The sequence below is a fragment of the Phyllostomus hastatus genome, unplaced genomic scaffold (genome assembly GCF_019186645.2).
Source record: "Phyllostomus hastatus isolate PE091 unplaced genomic scaffold, TTU_PhHast_1.1 phas_contig_210, whole genome shotgun sequence".
Taxonomy (NCBI): domain Eukaryota; kingdom Metazoa; phylum Chordata; class Mammalia; order Chiroptera; family Phyllostomidae; genus Phyllostomus; species Phyllostomus hastatus.
Window position 1 is genome coordinate 263,333 of NW_025333737.1, and position 19,668 is coordinate 283,000.

At 53.2% G+C, this 19,668-nt stretch overlaps 1 protein-coding gene across 4 annotated transcripts in view; it reads right to left on the bottom strand.

The window, feature by feature from the left end:
• Positions 1 to 19,668, bottom strand: part of RAP1GAP2 (RAP1 GTPase activating protein 2) — a 194,578-nt gene that overhangs the window by 161,062 nt on the left and 13,848 nt on the right. For 2 of the 4 annotated variants that reach the window (XM_045835754.1, XM_045835756.1), the window contains exon 2: positions 12,510 to 12,545. In XM_045835754.1, the coding sequence (XP_045691710.1) occupies positions 12,510 to 12,532 (23 nt within the window). In that variant the 5' untranslated portion in view covers positions 12,533 to 12,545. Of the gene's footprint in view, positions 1 to 12,509; positions 12,546 to 17,801; positions 17,820 to 18,110; positions 18,255 to 19,668 lie in introns of those variants that run through there. The other 2 variants (XM_045835753.1, XM_045835755.1) reach the window with 2 other exon arrangements.

Sequence of the window (19,668 nt, forward strand, 5' to 3'; positions counted from 1 at the left end):
CTTAAAAAGAAAGAGCACTCTGCCCTGGCTGGGTGGCTCAGTTAGCTGGAGCATCGTCCCGGGCACCAAAGGGCTGCAGGTTTGATCCCCAGTCAGGGCACATGCCTAGGTTGTGGGTTCAATCCCTGGCTGGGGTGCATATGAGGGACAATAGATCGATGTTTCTCTCTCTTTCTCTAAAATCAGTAAGCATATACTCAAGTATTTAAACATAAAACAAAGAAAAAGGAGGGACATTCTGACACATGCTATCACACAGATGAACCTTGACACAATGCCAAGTGAAAGAAGCCAGCCACAAAAGGCAAATCCTGCAGGACCCCACTTATCAGAGGCTCCTGGAGTCGCAGCGCGCACAGAAGCAGAAGGCAGAATGCTGGTTGCCGGAGGACGGGACGTGGGAGTTAGCGTTGAATGGGCACGGACTCAGGGATAAAAAAGTTCTAGAAATGAATAGTGGTGACAGTTGTGCAACATTATGGACACACTTAATGCCACTAAATGATGAGCATTATGAAAAATGGTTAAAAAAGAAAATTTTATGTTATGTATATTTTACAATTTTTCAAAAGGTTTGACAAAAATGCAACTGGATATTAACAACCATCAGTTCTGAATCATCAGTGCTCAGAGGTTTGCCGTGTCATTTATTGTAAAAGTCAAACAAACAGAATGAGAGCCTCAGCGCAGCCAAGGATGCAGAAACGGCCGTGGCAGGCGGGGCGCCCCCAGCCAGCCCAGGCCTTGTTCATCTCTTCCCTCTGCTCCAATTTTTACCGCATTGTGGTTGCTGTAGAAACAAGGGGCATCTTGGGCTCCCAGAGCTCAGCCCAGGTGCCGCTAACTCCAGGAATAATGTCAGAGTGTGAATTAAACAAAAGCCCCTGTCACCTAGGCTTTCTGCACACACACACACCTGGCCCACTGATACATTTCTGGAGTGACTGCATGTTCACCACATACCTAGGACCATACCACCACCTGCACATGGAGCAGGCCTGGGTCTGGGTGCACTTCACTCGCGAGTGCCAGTGGCCATGTCACATGGTTACATGTGTCCACACAGCCTAAGGCCATCATTGCTAATATCAGAAACATTAAAGCAGCTGACATTTACCCAGGGCCATGTACCCGGCACTGTGCCCCATGCTTCACCTGGATTCCCTCCTTTACATCTCACAACAATCTACATGTAGGTGCTATTGTTACCCTCAGACAGAAAAACGGAGGCACAGAGAGGTTGTGTAACGTGCCCAAGGTCACCCAGACCACATAAACCTAACCACTGAATCTCTACTGTGGGAAGTGAGAGCTTTAAATGTCACTGGTTTCCAAACAGCTGCAAACCCAGCTGCCTCGGAGGTACCACCTCTGGCCCTGGTAACACACAGGCTTCCTGGCCCCACCCAGGCCTCAGGAAGCCGAGTCCCCAGCGTGGGTCTGCACTACAGCCGGCTGGTCAGTCACTGAGCCAGCCTAGGGTGAGCTGGTCCACAGGGTGTGGGCAGGGTGTGCACAGGGGCTGTCCCCGGGAGTCCTGTTCCTAGGCCCAGAAGTGGGCCTGGAGAGTCTAGAGCCCAAAGGTCCTCAATTCCAGATGGCATCTGCTAGTGGCAAGACAACAAAGAAGGTGATGGTGGCTGCTGTGTCAAACTGCACTCCCCCCCCCACCCCCCCCCCACCCCCCACCCCCCGCCCCCATCCAGGGCAGGGCTCCAAACGTCAGTTGTGTGGCTTTGTGGCCTGCCAGGCGCGGATTTCCGCCCCTCCACCCTCTCAGCGGGAACTGGGTGTGGGGTGAAGGTGACGCTGCGGTGACCTGCTGGTGCACAACGCAGCCTGAGGCAGAGGGTGGTCAGCCACCTCCCCCAAACGACAACACAGCGCTGACACCCGACGGGCACCCGAGAGGCTCCCACTGACTCTCTGACCTCGAGGGGAGGAGGTCACAAGCAGAAACCACGGACCACCATGTGGCAGGAAGAGCTGATAGGACCCCTGAGGTCGGAGCTGCTCCCACAGCAGGAGGGAGAGAGCACTCGGTTCCCGTGGGGAAGGAGGTGTTCACAAGGGAGGCGGCGTCTAAGCAGGCGCTGGAAGGACCGCAGGATGGTGCTGGCGGAGGAGGAGGAAGTCAAGGCGTTCCCTGCCGGGGGACAGCTTAAGCAAAGACCTCCGGATTGAAAGTGCCAGAAAGCAGTCACCTCATTGGCTGGAGCTGGAGGTCAAGAGGAGACACAAGGAAAGGAGAAAGAGAGAGCAAGTGCTGGCCAGTGAGGCTCAGTGGTTGGGCGTCACCCCGCCAGGGGGCCAGCTGATCGGTGTTTATCTCTTGCACCGTGTTTCTCTCACTCCTTTTCTCCCTCCCTTCCCCTCTCTCTAAAAATAAATAAATAAAGCCTTGGAAAAAAAGAGGAAGAAAAGGCTAGAGATAGACAGAGGCACAGAGAGGTCAAGCAACTTGCCAAAGGTCACCCAGCTGGTAGAGTCAGGATTTAGACACAGGCCGCCTGACTCCAAAGCCCGTGAACTGACCGCTAAGACAGGGCTCACGGGGGTAGACTTTTCTTCCGAGCATGTTCGAGAATGCTGTCAAGGTGGACCCGGCTGGGCTTGCAGCAGTAGTTCTCAGCGGGGTGGGGAAACTTTACACTTGCCCCAGGAGCTGGGCTGTGTCTGGAGACAGTTTTGATTATCACTACTGTGGGGAGGTTGCTCATCTCGTGGGCAGAGGGGATCTTTAAACAGTACTAACGCCGGGTCCTACCCCAGAAAGTCTGCTTTCCAGTCCTGGAACTGGGTGCAATCTGGACATCAGAACTTTTACAAAGCCTCCTGGGTGATAGCAAGGTGAAGAAAGGTTTGGAAGGCACTGCTTGGAGGAGAGCGAGAGGTTCACACTGCCTGGTGTGGACCAAAGACAGTGAGTGGGTGCTAATGCCAGAAAGAGGAGTCACCAGGGAGTCAACGCCACAGAATACTGCCCAGCCCCCACCGCCAGGGAGTGGGCCGTCCGCCCTCCAGGGCCTGAGGGACCAGCCTGTGTGGTGTCAGCCTTAACAAGGTCTGCCAACGGCAGCACAGCCACCCCAGCCTCCTCGGAGCGGGGAGGGGCACAGCCGGAGCTGGCTTTGGGGATGACGGATTAGTCCGAGCTGGCAGAGCCCAGAGGAGGAGGTTAATTAGACAGCCTTTGTCACCGTCTGGGCAGGAGATAATGGGCCTGAACCGGGAGGAGGGCGGGAGAGGCCCAAACCCCATCACCACCCAGGGACAGAGGAAGAGCTGGATGTGGACGAGAGAACAGGTTAATTGAGAGTGAGTCCAATCTGGGGGCAGTGCAGGAAATGACCAGCCAGCCGCTGCGGGAAGGGGCATCCACGGGGTAGACAGGACCTGAGGCCGAGAGGCACGACACACCGGAGCCAAGGTGGCACGCCGGTGAGCCCGTGGGCGGAATCTGGCCTGCAGGACAGGACACACACAGCTTTGTTTTTTAATTCTCGAGTTAGTTGTCAAGATGTGGCCTGGCACCCCAAATTTTCCACTTCCCTTGTAAGTGGAGGATCTGGTGAGTCAGGCAACGCCCTGGCAGAGCACAGATGCTGCTCGCCTGAGCCCCCAGGCCCCTCACCGGGCTGGCACCCCGGCCTGACAGACCCCTGCAGACCTCAGGCCCGTCTTCAGAAGAAGAGATGAGGTCCTCGGCCAGAGAGCTGCGAAGGCAGAAGGTTTAATGGGGAGCAGAACAGGGCCAGGCGTGGCACCGAGACCGAGCACCGACCTCTCGCGTCCTGACCCCGCACCAAGCACCTGCACACTGAGCCACCTCCAGTTAGGAAACCCCCGCCTGGGCTCTCAGTGGACTGATCTGCAAACAAGGAGGTTGAAGCCCATGACCTCTAGCTGCCCATCCTCATGTCCACTGGGCTTGCCAGACCCAGCAAGCCATTGCCCCTCTCAGCCACCCCTCCAGCACCACCACCCCCAACCCCAGTCCCAGCACAGCCTTACCCAGGGCCCCAGAGGAAGATGGAGCAGCTCACTCCTGGGCAGAGGTGGCGGGATGGGGGGGGCTATCTATATTCCCTCCTGACGTTCCCCTCCCCACTCCCTGCTCAGAGCCCCAGTGGACCCAGCAGGAGGAAGGGGATAAAAGCCCCCCACACACACTCCCAGACACCTCTGAGTGCTGCCTGGGCTCCTGTCCATCATGAGCCTCTCCAAAAGGGCCGGGGGTCCCGACACACCCAGATGTCCGCACTGTGTGGACAGGAGCACAAGGGATGCACATGTGGGGAGTCAGAGCCTCAGCCCGGAGGGAGCCTCCTTCCCAGCCCTGGCCAAATCCAGCTCCCGTGAGCTGGGCTGGGCCCGCTGGCCTCTTCTCCCTGGGACCCTGAGTCTTCCCACACAGACGAGGCCGGCAGGCCCCTGGGCCTAGGGAGACCTGTGAAGAAGTAGATTGCACAGCCAGGGACCTGGGGTCCACAAGGACTCATTCACATGGGGAGCTGAATGAGGCGAGGGGTAGTTGACTCTGGGCAGGCAGGCCACAGGCTGCCCCATCTGCATTCTGCTCACCTTCCTCTCCCACAGTAACACAGCCCGCCCTGTCCCCAGAGGTCAACAAGTACCATTCAGTCCACGGCCACATGGAGGCACTCCCACAGGGCCCCAGGACAAACAGCACCCCCTGCCCACATTCCCACACCCATCCCAGAAGATCCCCAAAGCCCAAGCACCTACTGACCGAGCTGCCAGCTGGCTCCCTGCCAGCCCACCAGCAGATGCCCGCCAGACCTGGTCAAGACCCAGGAAGCTGTTGTCCATTAAGAAATCAGAACAGGGACTCACCAGGGCTTCCTGGGCATGTCGGGGACTGGCTGGGAGGCAAGCCAGGAGCATATAAGTTCCTGGAGTTTGGGGCTTGCTGCCTGGCGATGGTACCTCCAGGTACCTGGCAATGAAATCAGGCCACAGCCCAATTGCCAGCTAAGCACCCACTCGCCTTGCTTCTCCCTATAACCACTCACGCCCCGAGACTCCAGATCCCAAAACAGACATGTTCGTGGTTACCATAGGAACTCACTAAAGCCAAAAAAAGGCACCACACAGTCACCCACATGGGCCCTCAAAGCTCGTGTCCACCTGCACAGGCAAGCACACCACAGGCCCACACACGCCCACACACACCAACACTGCTCTGCGGCTCGAGGCCCAGCCTAGAAAATCAATGAACCGAGGCCTGCTACTTGAGACAGAAACAGCACCTTTCCCCTTGGTCCCACCTGGAACATGTCTGAAAGTGGGTCCTGAGCACCCAGCCTGGCCAGCTGTCAGTTATAAGGACAACCACTACGTACCTGGAGCTCACCTGCCAAAGGCACTCCAGGAGCCAGGCAGGGTGGGGGCCAGAGCCCAGGGCCACCCCGCAGCTCTGCCTGCCAGGCCAGGGAGAAAGCACTGCCTGGCCTGATCCCGGGCCACAGAGCCGCTCCTGCAGCCCTCGAGCTGCGGCTGCTCCCCTCCACTGTACCCTTCTTTGGTGGGGCGGGGTGGTGAGGAGGTAGGTATGAGAGTGAGGATCTAAGCCAGCCACACAGGAAGGGACAGTGGCACAAAGAGGGCAAAGATTATATATTCGGTCTCCATAGATGTGGCTAAGGGCTCACCTGGAAACCTGACAGTTTTCACCTTGACCCCTCCCTTGCCTTCACCTCCTAGATCCCAATCAGCTCTAGGCTGGGGAGTCCACTGCCCCGGCAGCTTCCCGGTCAGTCCACTCTCGCCAGCCCCGAGGCCCCTGCTCCAGCCTCCAACCGCTCTGATGAGTCAGCAGCGGAGGGCACTCAAGTGGCCCTCAGACTCCAATCTGGCCACGTGGTTCTCCAGTGTAAACCCCTTCGACGGCCTCCGGTCACCCAGAAAAGCCAGCCCAGCCCTCCACACAGCCTCCTACACTCCTAGACATAGCCCAGCAGGTCCCAGGACTCCCACCCGGTTTTCTGCCTGGTAGTAACAACCGCACCCAGGCCCTGCCCCCCGCCCCCCCGCCTGTGTGCACTGCTGCTGCCCGAGTGCAGGGTGCGTGCCTCTCCCGTCGACAGCCTGACCTCACTAACCCTTGGAGATGGCTCGGGCATCACCAAGGCTCCAGGAAGCCCTCCTCCTTCCTCTCTGGGAACATCTCCATTAGCACCTGTCACATTCCATTGCGATTGTCTGTACGTCTGTCTCCCGGTGGAGCTGCCAGCTTTCAGAGCAGAGATGGTGTTTTTCATCTTTGCTTCCTCTCAACCCCTGAGATATACCACTGGGCTTGGAATGTAAGTGCCTGGTAAATGGGATCTGAACTGATTCAGCCTTCTCACCGTCCCCCACAAAAAAAATCAAGTTCCCCCATTCTTAACAACCCCAGCAAACTCTCAGCAGATGTCCTAGGTGTGTGAAAGAGGAGTTGAGCAAGATGGAGCAGCCAAAGGAAGTTCTAGAACATCTTGGTGGTGCCACAAGGATTCTTGTAATCCACAGTAAACAAAGACCTGGTGGAAGCTGAGGGAGTTGACTGGCGATCATGGCCCGAGAGCAACACAAGAAAAGAGCCATTAAGTTGGAATCGAGGGGTGGACCGTGGAGGGTGGGCTTTCCAGAAGGAAGGCTGGAAAGCTGGACACAAAGACGCGGTGCACCGACACCTGGGCCCTGACTCTGCTCTCCGCGGCCTAGATGAGCGAGAGAGCCCAGGGAAGCAGATGTCCATGAGGGGAATCACCCAGATTCTGTGCACAATTCTCATAGAAGGGGAATGGAAGCCCTGAGTGTAAAAGGGCAAGAAATTAGATCCTTCTAGATGCAACAAGCCCCACCCCCATCCTGCATGGGCAATGGCCCCGCAGCTGCCATCAAGGACCCCAGGGGCCAAGGGAGGCTAAGCTGAGACACACTGTGTCCGCTCCTGCCTGTGTGGTCACCTCACTTCTAATAGGATTTTAAATTCTTAGCTGGTGAAATCTGAAACCTAGATGAGGGGTGACTGTGTGGTGTCTTCTGGCCAAACCACAGGACAGCTGAATGCTGCCCAGCCAGGCTGCTGGGCAGACGGCTCCTCCAGGCCCCCTCATCCCTCTCCTGAGGAGGGAATAAGAGGACACAGTCTCCTCCAGGCTCCATCACAAGCTTTCCCTCTGTTCAGAGATGACGTTTCTAATGACCGAAAGCTGGATTCTTTTTTCTACAAGGCCATAGGTTCCAAACTTCCCATCGTTGGGGGTGTGCACGACACTGTGCCCCCAGCAGCGGGGACAGGCTGCACTGAACCGACCCCATGCTCACCTCGCCCCATGATGGCTAGTCCCTGGGTGACGGTCATCCCGGTCAGCTGGGGCATGGCTTACCAGCCGGTAAGATGAGCAGACACACACATATCTTTTTCTTCAGCAAAGAAGCAAGGTCCCTGAGAGGGAGAGCCGGGAGCAGCAAAAAGTGATGGAGGGAAGTACCTGAAGCTCCCAGCCCGGGTCCTTACCTTCTGGATGCGGCTCCTTGAGCAAACCCCAGATACCTGGTCTTGCCAACCTGGGCCCTCACCTGGGGGCATGTAGTTTGACTACGGCTCAACTGCTGCAGACAGGGACCTTATCCCAAGCTGATCCCAGAGCAGGCTGGAGAAGGGGGAGCCCCACCTGCTGACACTGCCTCTTTCTTTCCATCCCTCCACCTGCATGTAATGGGCTAACTGCATGACCCGTGATTCATTCAGCAAATACAGACTGAGAGCCCGCTATGTGCCATGGTGCCAGATCCCTGGGAGCCAGAGACGAGGTGTTCAGGGTCCCTGTTCTCAAAGACATTCATGCATGCATGTACTCGCTTACTCAGCAGTGAGCACCTGCCATCATCAAGGTCCTGAGAGAAATGGAAAAGGACCCAAGTCATCAAGCTCAACTCCTAGAATGTCAAAGCTAGAAGACAGCAGGTTAGACACTAGTCCAACCCTCCCATTTTACAAATGGGGATGATCTGGCCATTTGTTAGCCTGGGGGTTTGACCTGACCCTCCCAGCTCTTTCTCCTGCACATACTGGACTGTGCTGCCACCATGCTCTCCAGTCTTCCTGCGTGGCTCCACCCCCCTGTACCCCCACCTCTAAGGGTGCCGTCATTCAGGCACCACAGACACTCTGAACCCAGGCCTCCCGCAGAGGGACGGGCCCTCTTGCCCACAATGTTGCGGAGGCAGGTGTATTCTGTGACCGAGTCGCACAGAGTCTTCATATACAGCAGGTACAAAAAGGTGGGAAAGGAGGGCGGGGTAGGTGCTGAGAACTACTCAGCTCCAGCCTGGACTGAACCAGCCATGAAAAACACGCCTGGATTCCAATCCTAACCCCATGACTTGCTCACTGATGACGGTGATCAAGTTTCCTGAGCCCTCTGAGCCTCCACTTTCTCATCTGTAAGCTGTGGGGAGCAGTGGTAGCTGCTTCATGAGGTGGTTGTGAAACCTCAGGGGAACTGTGCAGTGAAAACTTAGCACATAGCAAGTACTCAGTAACAGTGGGGCTGGAACCCCCTTCTTCAGAGCTGCGTGGCTCAGCGACACCTCCAGGAGCTGCTCGGCTGACTTCATGTCAAGGACACCAGGTCCCTGCAGAAGGAGCTGAGGCCACTGGGAACACAGGCCACAGCCCAGGGCTATCTGGTGCTCAGTGGAGTAGTCAACGGGGCATTAGTAAAGAGGAAGATGTCTCACCTGGCAGAGGCAGAAAGAAGGAGGCACCGCAGTGCCGGGGAGAGCCCTAGCATGAGCAGTTGGCCACCACATGGACCTGTCAGTGAGCAGAGATGTGTCCTGGGCACCAGGAGAGAATTTCATATTAGGTACTGCCAGTGGGGGAGGGGAGGGGAGGAGGAGCAGGCACAGATCCTCCTTTTGGTCCCCAGGATAGTGGAGAGGGCTGGACAAAACCTCCTACAGTATCGGCCCAGCCCATAATCCACCTTTCCTCTCTGAGAACTAACCCCTCTCACGCAGAGAGGTGGCCTCAGCAGCCAAATTTTATCCATAAAACTCCATCTCTCCAGCTAAGCTGATTGGCCCAGTGGTACGCAACCCACCCAAGCTGGGGCAACCAGATCCTCTTTCTTTGTTTAAATAGCTTTGTTGCTTATACCATGCAAATCACACCCTTTTAACAGTTTTGAGTATAGTCATAAGGTTGTGTAAACACTGTACCACTACATAGTTCCGGCACACTCTCATCGCCCCCAGAAGCAAGCTGTAACCCTTAGCATTCACTCCCCTTGTGTCCCCAACAACCCCCCCAGCCCTAGGAAAACACTGATCTATTCTGTCACTATGGATTTGCTTATTCTAGACATTTTATATAAATGGAATCAAACGGGTGCTTTTCTGTGACTGACTTTCATTCAGCATATCTTCAAGGTTCCTCTATGTTCTAACATGTATCAGTAATTCATTCCTGTTTATGGCCAAATAGCATGCCATTGTACGGATATGTCACATTATGTTTATCCATTCACCTGCTGATACACATTTGGGTTATTTTCAGTTTTGGCCATTATTAATAATGCTGCCATGAACATTCATGTACAAGTTTCTGCATGAACATTCACTTTCATTTCTCTTGGATAAATATTTTAAAATGGAATTGCTGGTCTTGTGATACTTCTACGTTTAACCTTTTGAGAAACTGTCTTCTTGTTTTCCAGAACAGCTGCACCATTTTATATTCCCACCAGCAATGGATGTATGCGGCCTCCAATTTCCCCACTTCCTCACCAACACTTGTAATTATGTCTCCTTGATTATAGTCATTTGAGAGGGAGTGAAGTGGTATCTCCCTGTAGCTTTGATGTGCCTGTCCCTGATGGCTAATGAGGTTGAATATCCTTCCACGTGCTTATTGTCTATTTGTACATCTTCTTTGGAACAATGTCTACTCAGATCCTTTGCCCATTTTTTAATTGTGTTATATCTTTGTGTTATTGAGTTATGAGTTCTTTATATTTTTAGATATGAGTTCCTGCATGTTATATGCAAATATTTCCTCTCATTCTGTAGGTTGTCTATTCACTTTCTTAGTGGCATCCTTTGTGACACAAGAGGTTTTTTCATTTTGAAGAAGTTCAATTTATCAGTTTGCTGCTGTTGTTGCTGCTGAACTTTGGGCGTCACACCTGAAAAACCTCTGCCTTACCTCAGGTCACAGAGATTTCTATCTATGTGTCTTCTAAGAGCTTTTAGTGCTAGCTCTTACATTTGAGTTAATTTTTTGTATGGTGTGAGAGAGGGGTTGGATTCTATCCGATTGCATGTGCTATCAGTTATCCCGCCACCCTTTGTTGAGAGACTATTTTTCTCCATTGAATGTCATGACACACTCATGAAAATCAATTGACCACAAATGTGAGGGTTTATTTCTGGACTTGGAATCCTATTCCATTGATCTGTGTGTCTATTCTTACACCAGTACCAAACTGTCTTGTTTACTGTAGCTTTGCAGAAAATTTTGAAATCACATTCTTCTTTTTCAAGATTATCTTTGAATTTCCATATGAATTTTAGGATCAGTTTATCAGCTTCTGCAAAGAAGCCAGCTGGGATTTTAATGGGGCCAGTTTCCAGTTCATGCTCCCCGCTTCCTGAGCTCTACTCTACCTCTTCCCCTTGGGTTCCCTGAGGCAGCGTGGGATTTTCCCCATAAACTTTAACATATTTAACTGGGTTATGTTTCTTGCAATCAAAAGAATCCTAACCAAATAGAGTAGAAACATGGTCCTACAGAGTGTCTCAAACAACCACCTCAACACCATCTCCCCAGGGGCCACGCTCTCAGACCGTCCCCCAAGCACCTGAAGACCCCACTGCAGTCCCAGTCTCACCATCGCCCCATGACATGACCCTGGCCCTCACCGCGTTTTGTAACTAGTCTTTTTCCAGGTTACATATGCCCTCTTTACCAGTGCAAACGAATAGAACCTCATTATATTAAACTGAACAAGATGTCTCAAGACAGCACCATAAGACAGATTTGCACCTCTCTACACCCCTTGGTATCTCTGCTCCATGCCTTGCTCAGCACGCAGATAAGAAGCTGTAAGAAGGCCAAACATTGCCGTGCACGCTGGACAGAGGTGCAGAAACTGAAGCCCACAGAAGTTAAGTGCCATGCCCAATGGTGACTCACCCTGACGCTGGGCTGTGCTGATGCGCACCCCATGTACAGGCACAGGTGGGCCCATTGTCCCACCCTGTCTCTAAGAGCTGCTTTAGAAGCCACCTCCTCCTATCAGTCCTCCAGGATTGCTCTCATGGCACCTCTGATGTCAACTCTACAAAGAGACTAAAAGCTCTGAGGCCAGGAATATTTTGCCATCCATCCCTGTCCCACCGACTGCCCACCCTCAACCTTCTGAGCAAAACAAACCGGAGTAGGGAGGCTCTTATTTTGACCGCCTTATATGCCAGCTCTCAAGAATGGCTGTGTTTTGCCCAGCAACATGTACCTGGGGGAAATTCAGTCAGTGCTGGCAACTGAATGGTATGGCAGAGGGAGACTGGCCTGGAAAACCTTTCGGCTGAGATGGGGGAGTTAGAGGCAGAATAAGCCAACTCTGAAGGAGGAATTTTTCATGTACAAGCCAATTCACATGTGGCAGGATAATATTTTGAGCTAGTGGCCAATGCTATTTTTCTCTCCTAGAACGTTCCTCATTTTCAGTTCACTCCATTGGCATAGATGATTGGTCAGTACTCATTGCCCAAAGGAGGGATACAGATGGAAGTGGACTTTTGCTAAATTCAAGAGGGAAAGGGCATCAGGATGTAGACAAGATTGTTTGGCCAGAAACATAGAGGGGAGAGGAAAGGGTGGTGAGAGAAGAGAAGGAGGTTCTGGGAGAGAGGTGCGTCTGCTCAGGACTTCCCAGACAGACAAGAAGATACCTGGCAAACCGAACAGATAATCCCCAGGCCCTGAATCTGCTGTTTGAAGTCTCTGAGAGCCCCAGGACCAGGCCGACCAGCAAGATATATGTCTGGTAACAGATGACTCAATAACCTACTGATCACACACACACTGGAGTATTTCGTAATGTCCTAGAATTATGTAGCACAATTTTAAAGTAGGTGAGAATGTCAGAAAGACAGCCTGTGGGACTAGGGTTCCACATAAAATGCAGAAGATAGAAAACACATATATCTTTCTTACACGCCTAAGATGTAGTCTAAAAGTCACATCACTTTCCCACCATTCTGGTGCCTGCTGTTTGCATTCCAGCACCTGCTTTCCCCAAATACCCCAGGAGTCAGGAGCCTGATCCAGCCTCCTCCAATCCAGAAGCCCCCCAAGACTGAGAATGACAAATGCAACAGCCCCACCCATGTTTCCCAGAACTTCAAGGGAAACGGGGTGGGGGGTTGTGGCAAAGAGCTTTAGTCTGCCATCATCTCTGACCTCTGCATAACAGGAAGTGGCTACTTACTTGACCTTCAGGCCTGCCAGCATGGTCTTGTCGATCCTGCCAAGAGAAAAGCAAGGGCTACGGTCAGTGCCAGGGCTGAAGGCACCCAACCAGCATCTGCAAGAGAGAGGTCCTTGGGCCAGTCCAGACCACCAGGCCGACAGGGGCCTGCAGGGGACAGCTGCTGCCACGGGGAGTTCTCCTCCAGCCCAGGAAAGGGAGGGCAGTGAGCTCTAGTAGGGCTGGAGCCCCAGCTAGCCCTATGAGGTGGATACAGTTATTCTGCCCCCTTTTTTAATTTAAATTTATTTTTAAGATTTTATTTATTTATTTTCAGAGAGAGAGGAAAGGGGGAGAAAGAGAGAGTGAGAGAGAAAAATCAATCAGTTGCCTCTTGTTCACACTCCAGCTGGGGACCAACCCACAACCGAGGCATGTGCCCTGACCGGGAATTGAACTGGTGGCCTTTCACTTTGCAGAACAACACCCAACCAACTGAGCCACACTGGTCAGGGGGATTCTCCACATTTTAGAAATGAGGAAACTGAGGTTCAGAAGGGTGAAGTCACTGGCCCAGTCTGAATCTAGGTATCTGACTCCAGACCCAGGGATCCTATGCACTTTGTATGTAGCCTCTCCCTTCATTACCCCCTTTCCACAAGAAGACAGGGAAACCTAGATTCATCAGTCACTGGCAGCTGGACATACAACACATCAATACTTCCCGAGATTCTGCTCTGAAAAGATGCCAGCACTCCCAGCACCAAAGACCCCCCCCCCCCGCCGTTCTGTGAGTTGGCAATCTAGCCAAGGAGGCAGACCTCACTCCTGGGACAGAACCTGACAGCAGGCTCTAGGGTACCCAGGCGGGTGGGACCTGTCAGGCCCAGGAGCTCGGCACGGGGGAGATCACGTTTGCGGCAGACTGTCCTGGCAGCCAGCTCCTCCGCCCCAGCCTGCACCTCACTGGAAGACAAGGCAGCTCTGCCAAGCTTCTATTTTTACTCTCTGCATATGTCAGCCCTTATGGCTGGCAAAAGAGGCGCCTTTCTCTCTCCAGAGACAGAAAGGTAGGCAACATTCCCACCATTGGTGTCTCTTCTTGTTTAGGGTCACAACCACCAATGTCACTACCAGTGTCACCACTACCACCAGTGTCACAATTACCATCAGTATCACTACTACCACCATTATGACCATCACCACCAGTGTCATAATTAGCACCAGTGTCACCACTGTTGTCAGTGTCACCACGATCCCATGTCACCATCACCACCAGTGTCACTATCACAAGTGTTACCACCCATCAATGTCACCATCACCATCAGTGTCACCACCATCCCTTTGTCTGCACCACCATCAGTGCCACCAAAATCACTACCACCTCCAGGATGCTTGAAACCCTGAAAAGTTCTTTCAGCCACCTTTGCCCATTCAGCTCAGACCTGCCACAAGCTTCCCTCCCTTACACCTGACTACCGGGGCCAGCAGGGGTACAGGGTGGTACCAGGAGCCACACGGTAGAAATGGGGAGCCACTCCAGCAATCACAAGTCAGCGCCACGCCCCTAAGCTGGAGGGTGGGATCCTTTCCCACTCTGAGTCCATTCAGTCCACTCCGAATACACTCCTAGCAACATTCCCCCCCCCACGCCGAGCAATCAGGTATTTAATAAGAGGCATTTCTATGGGAACAAAAAACAAAGGTTAATGATGGGAGCAGACGATAATCTCAGTTCCTGAGTTCGGAAGGCAGGCAGGCAGGCAAGATTTCTAGATGTCTATCTCTAATCATCTTCATATGGAGTGAAGACGGGCAGTGGCAGTCTGACAGATTCTCCCAGTTTGCCGTTTGAATGTCCCCAGTGATCTTTCTGCAGCAGGAACAAAGACTGTCCACAGAGGAGCTGTTGTGGTGATTTCTCTGAAGTCTACATCAAGTCGTCCCACTTTAGCTTGCATGGCCTTGGGAAACAGGCAGTTTTAGTTCCCAGCGATTCCAAGTCAATGGATGGGAAGATGAAAGTAGCAGTTTGGAGGGCCATAGCCAAACACAATATTTTAACCAACTGGAAGAATTCAGGCTACAGTCCAGTTTATAGGTAGAAAAAAATTTAACTGAAAGGACAATGAACAGCACTAGAACCTAATACACACAAAGAAGTATTATAGCTTCTATTGAAACAACCCTCTCTCTAAAATGACCCTCATTTTTATCAAAAATAGCCAAACAGAGACTAAATTATTTGCAAAATAAGTCTAGTTTCAATAAACTTGGCCTGATTATTTGTATAATCAGCAAGTCCAGCAAGAATAGTCATCAATGCCATAGGCTCTTTAAAACCTGCTTTGTTGGAATTTTCCATAAGGAATCTTCAAGTGGAAATTTAAAAGTCCTCCCGAGGCCAAGGGACTGAGCTGCGTCCTCGCCACAGGACTTTGCCTGCAATAACTACAGAGTTGGAGTTAATTCCTCCCTCCTCAAGGTCCCCAATACATCCCGAGGTTCTTTCTTTGCATTTCCCAGTAAGCAATCTTCGCTCTTTGCCTGAAAAGAACACTGAGAACCGAGGTGAGCGAGGCATGAAAAGGAAGCCGCAGCAAAGTGAGAGTTCGGTTTTCCCTCTCTGCTGAAAGGGCTAACGGTCTGCTACTGATACTGTGGAAAAGTTTTCTGCTCAAAAAGCAAAAATTTTGTTTTATCAAAAGAATTTGTTTTCTGTTGTCTTAATCAGGTACTTGACTATTTAAGAAAACAGAATCTGCCCTGGCTGGCATAGCTCAATGGATTGAGTGTGGGCTGCAAACCAAAGCATCGCAGGTTCGATTCCCAGTCAGGGCACATGCCTGGGTTGCAGGCCATGACCTCCAGCAACTACACATTGATGTTACTCTGTCTTTCTCTTTCTCCCTCCCTTCCCTCTCTGAAAATAAATAAATAAAATCTTAAAAAAAAAAAAGAAAAAGAAAACGGAATCTAAATAGTAAGAAGTAGGTTTTGCTAACAATTATGTAAACTTCTGTATTTTCTCTGAAATCTTTCATTGCCACTTTGGTTAAATAGATAATGAAGTATTGCTTCATAGTGACTTATGATTCTATTTAGTCAAACGTCCAAACCTCTTGCTGTAGTTTGACAAACTTCCCGAAATTTAAATGATAAATAAGAGTCTTGACCTGGGAATAACTTTGGGGTGTTCCATAAGGACCCCTGAACACCTCAAAAGATCTGTTTTCTAGCACCTTTGGATGTCAGTTCCCAACAGCAAAACAACCTACACCCCAAGGCTCCCAGTCCGGGGCCCTCCCAGCTTCTTCTCCTCAGGCCTCCTGGACCCCATCCTTGGGGCTTCCACAGCTGGTCCCTAAGGGTCTCACTGGCCCCCAACCCCCTCTGGGATGCACACCCTCCTCCTCTCCCATTTAACCCACTGGATGAGGATAGGCTGGACTCAAGAGTCAGAGCCTCATATTCTGCTGCAATATTTGTAGTCTAGAGCAACCCAATCGTAACCCCAAACAATAAGCCCTTACATTTTATATTTTCTCAAGGGATCTCTTTTAATTCTTACAGCATCCTTGTGTTGTAAGAAAGGCAGAAATCCCCCACTCACACATGGAGAAACTGAGACCCAGAGAGAGGAAGTGTCCCATCTGAGTTCCTCAGTGCGTCAGGGCGGAGTCAGCACTGGAACCCAGACTCCTGGTGTGGCCCCTTCTTGGCCCCGCCCCCACTCCACTCCCCAGAACTCTGGATCACAGCAACCCACGCGAGTGCTCACATCCACAGCTGCCCCGCAGCCTGTCCAACACAGGGTATACATGTGGGGGTGTGGCCCTGGGAGGGTGGGGCCTATGGCAGGGCTGAGGACAGAAGATAGGGCAGTGGCTGTGACACTGAACCTTTCCCTTTCAGTATTCCAAAGTCCCCAGATTCTCCCTGGTGCCTCCTCTCCTCCCTTCCCTCCCCTCCCCATCCCGTCACCTTGTGTCTCCCTGGCATCCAATGGGGATCTAAAATAACCACTCACGAGATTCTGCTCACTGCCTGCAGTGGACTAGGGCTCCAGGAAGCTGTAATTTAGTCCCCGACCGACTGATATGCCATGCCAGCTGACAGCCATCCCAGATGACCCCTGTCCTAACCCTCCAACCCATCCAGGAAGCCCTGCCATTCCCTCAAACTCACTGAGCCCCCACCTGCATGCCTGTCGTGGACTAAACACCTCAGTCATTCCATAAGCACCTGCTGAGCACGTACGACGTGCCAAGCACAGCCCCCCTTTCTCAGCTCCACATCCCCCACGGAAGGGTGGGCCTCAGAGGACACCACATCACTGCCTGGGCCCTGCCCTACATGCATCCCAGACCAGCCTCACACACTGTCCCCAACCAGGAAGCAGGCCAAGTGATTCAAATCCAAACCCCACCTTCAAGGTAGCGGCCCCTCGGCCCAAGCGTCAGGAAGGGCCCATGAGCAGGCACAAGGCCACATGGTGCCACTCCTGTCCTCATCATTCTGTCTGTCCTCATCTGCCAGATATGGAGCACCCAGAGGCCCTTCCTACCAGAGGATGGTGGCAAAATGCTTTCAGAGAGGAGAAAAGGGGAAACAAAAAGCTGCACACACATAGAATGGAGAAATCAGCCAAAGGAACAGAGCCCGCCTCTTCCCAGCGCCCAGTGCCTCCTTCCCTGTCTCCCTCACTTCTTGTGCCGCCCATGAGCCCACCAGCTCCTACACCAGGACAGCCCCCAGCCACCCTCTCTGCAAAAGTGTGAACCTATGTTTGACAACGCCCCAGGCCCAGAAGCTGAAAGGAAACCGATAACGAAAACCACTAGACCCTGTTCCCCAGCTGAGGAGAAGCTGTCAGCAGCTGGTAACCAGAGACAAGCTTTGACCTCAGTGTTCTGGCCCCCTGGTGAGGAAAAAATTTGCTCCTCATCCCAGACAGTAGCTTAGTGGCTAAAGGTGGTCCCAAGGGCCAGGCAAGAGACTGTAGCACAGACCCTGTGCCTCAGGCTGGGACAGAGCTAGGTTGACTGCCTAGGGTGGGGGACGGAGGGGAGGAACCTCTAGGGACAGGCCTGCCCCCTCTTCTCACAGCCCACCCCCTGCAGAGAGGAGGCAGCCCCAGAGGTCCTCAGGCCACAGACTCCTCTGTGGAGGAGTCACAAAGATGACACAGACAGGAGCACAACGCCCCTGCACAGAGAAGAGCACACACAGGGACAGAAGACCAGAGGTAAAGATTGGCACCTGCTCAGAAACAGAGCGTGCACACGTGGTCACACTCAGAGAAACACTCACCCAGCCAGGCACACACCTCACCCCCGGTCCCACAGACTAGTAGCTGCAGGCGTGCACACCACACAGTCTCAGACACATACACACATGGTCATCACAGAAGTGCCTACACATATATGGGAGCACATGACAGTGTCTGATGCCCCTCCCAGGACCCTCCCTCTCCATCAGCCGGGCACCTGAAAGCGCCCCCACTGACCCAGGGTTCAGGCACAACCTGAGCTCCCTCTCCCCAAGGTACCGTCAGTGCTCAGCAAGACTGCACACCTAAGTCGCCCCCACCCCCACACTATCCCCCGACCTGTCACCCACCATCCGTAGCCCCCAAAAGACACGCTGCGCTTCCTGCCAAACATGGTTGTGGCCACACGGCCCCAGGTCCCAGCGATGTCCCTGGGGCTGTTGGCAAAGTGGCCTCGGTGCAGTGGGGTCAGCGGGCCACCGGTATAGGGCAGGGCGCCCAGCAGGGCACCTCCCCCAAGGCCTGCCCCCTCAACCTATACTTCCTGTGCGTGAGGCCACAGGGCTAGGAGGTGTGTCCTGTGTTCTGGGAGGCACCAAGGCAGGCAGGGGAGGTTGAAGAGGGCAGCTTCCCCACGCCCAGAGGAACCCACAGCTCCGGAAGGGGATCTGCCAGCAGATTACACCACAGCCCAAGTTGGCAGCTCAGCCCCAAAGAGAACTCAGAGGAGGGCTGAGGATTCCTACACTGGGCCTATCTGGGAGACTCAGGGAGTCCTGAAGACTGGGCCCCTCATGCCCACCACCCAAGGTGGCACCTCTACCTTCCTGCTCCACATGGCTCAGCACACACCAGAAAAATCAGCCCCAAGTGTGCAATGACACCTTCACAGGTGTGGCACCAGGGCACATACATGTGCACACACCTGTGCACATGACTCACAGGTACACACAGGTGTGTGCATGCTCACGTGTGTGTATCATTAGCTACGCACATGCACAGGTACTGCGTGCTCACATGCAGGTTCATATCGACACTAACAGACACCTGAGACACCTACACGTGCATCCCATATACACATACAACTCCCCATCAGACACAGGCTCACACATGGATGCAGACACACGTGCTCACGCACACACATCAACATGTGTGTGCAACCCAGGCATGTACTCAGACTGCACAAGTGCCTACAATACACATTGTCCTGTACCAGACACAGGCGCAGATCCCCCCAAAAGTCTAGACAGAAGTTAGCAGTGACACCTCATGCCAGCACTGTGTGAGGTGGCACCTGCGTGTGCGTGTGTTTGTCCTTGCAGCGGCACCTCTGCGTGCACCAGTGCTGGCCACACCCAGACACACAGTAGGCACTCACCAAAACAGCCCAGAGAGGGCTGTGGTGCACACGCTGCAGCAGACTAGGGCAGGGCAACCCAAGGGGGTGCCAGGCCCCTCTCCCACCCCCAAGCTGTGGGAAAAGGAAGTAAAGCCGCTGTGGCTACCACACTGGCCTCTCTCCCAGGCCCACCCTCCCTGCAGTTTCCTGTGTGGGGCCCGCTGCCACTCGGGGAGTCAGATCCTTGCGGTGGTGCCAGAGGGCCACCCCAGGTTGTGGACAAATGGCACAGACATTTCTATTTCTTGACTCCTCTACGGTGGGGAGCTTTATGGGCTGTGGGAGCAGCTTTGGGGTCCTGACCCAGTTCAGGGCCATGGGGGGCAAGTGTGGGGTCCTTTCCTCCAAGACAGCAGGCTTCTCAGCAGGAGCCCAGCGGTTCTCAGCTCAGGCCACACCCTCCAACCCCACCCAACAGGAAGGAAAGGATCACGTGATTCACCCTCCAGGCTTGCATAAGACCTCCAGCTCCCTGCTGGATGTCCACTCCACACCCAGACCTCTCACCC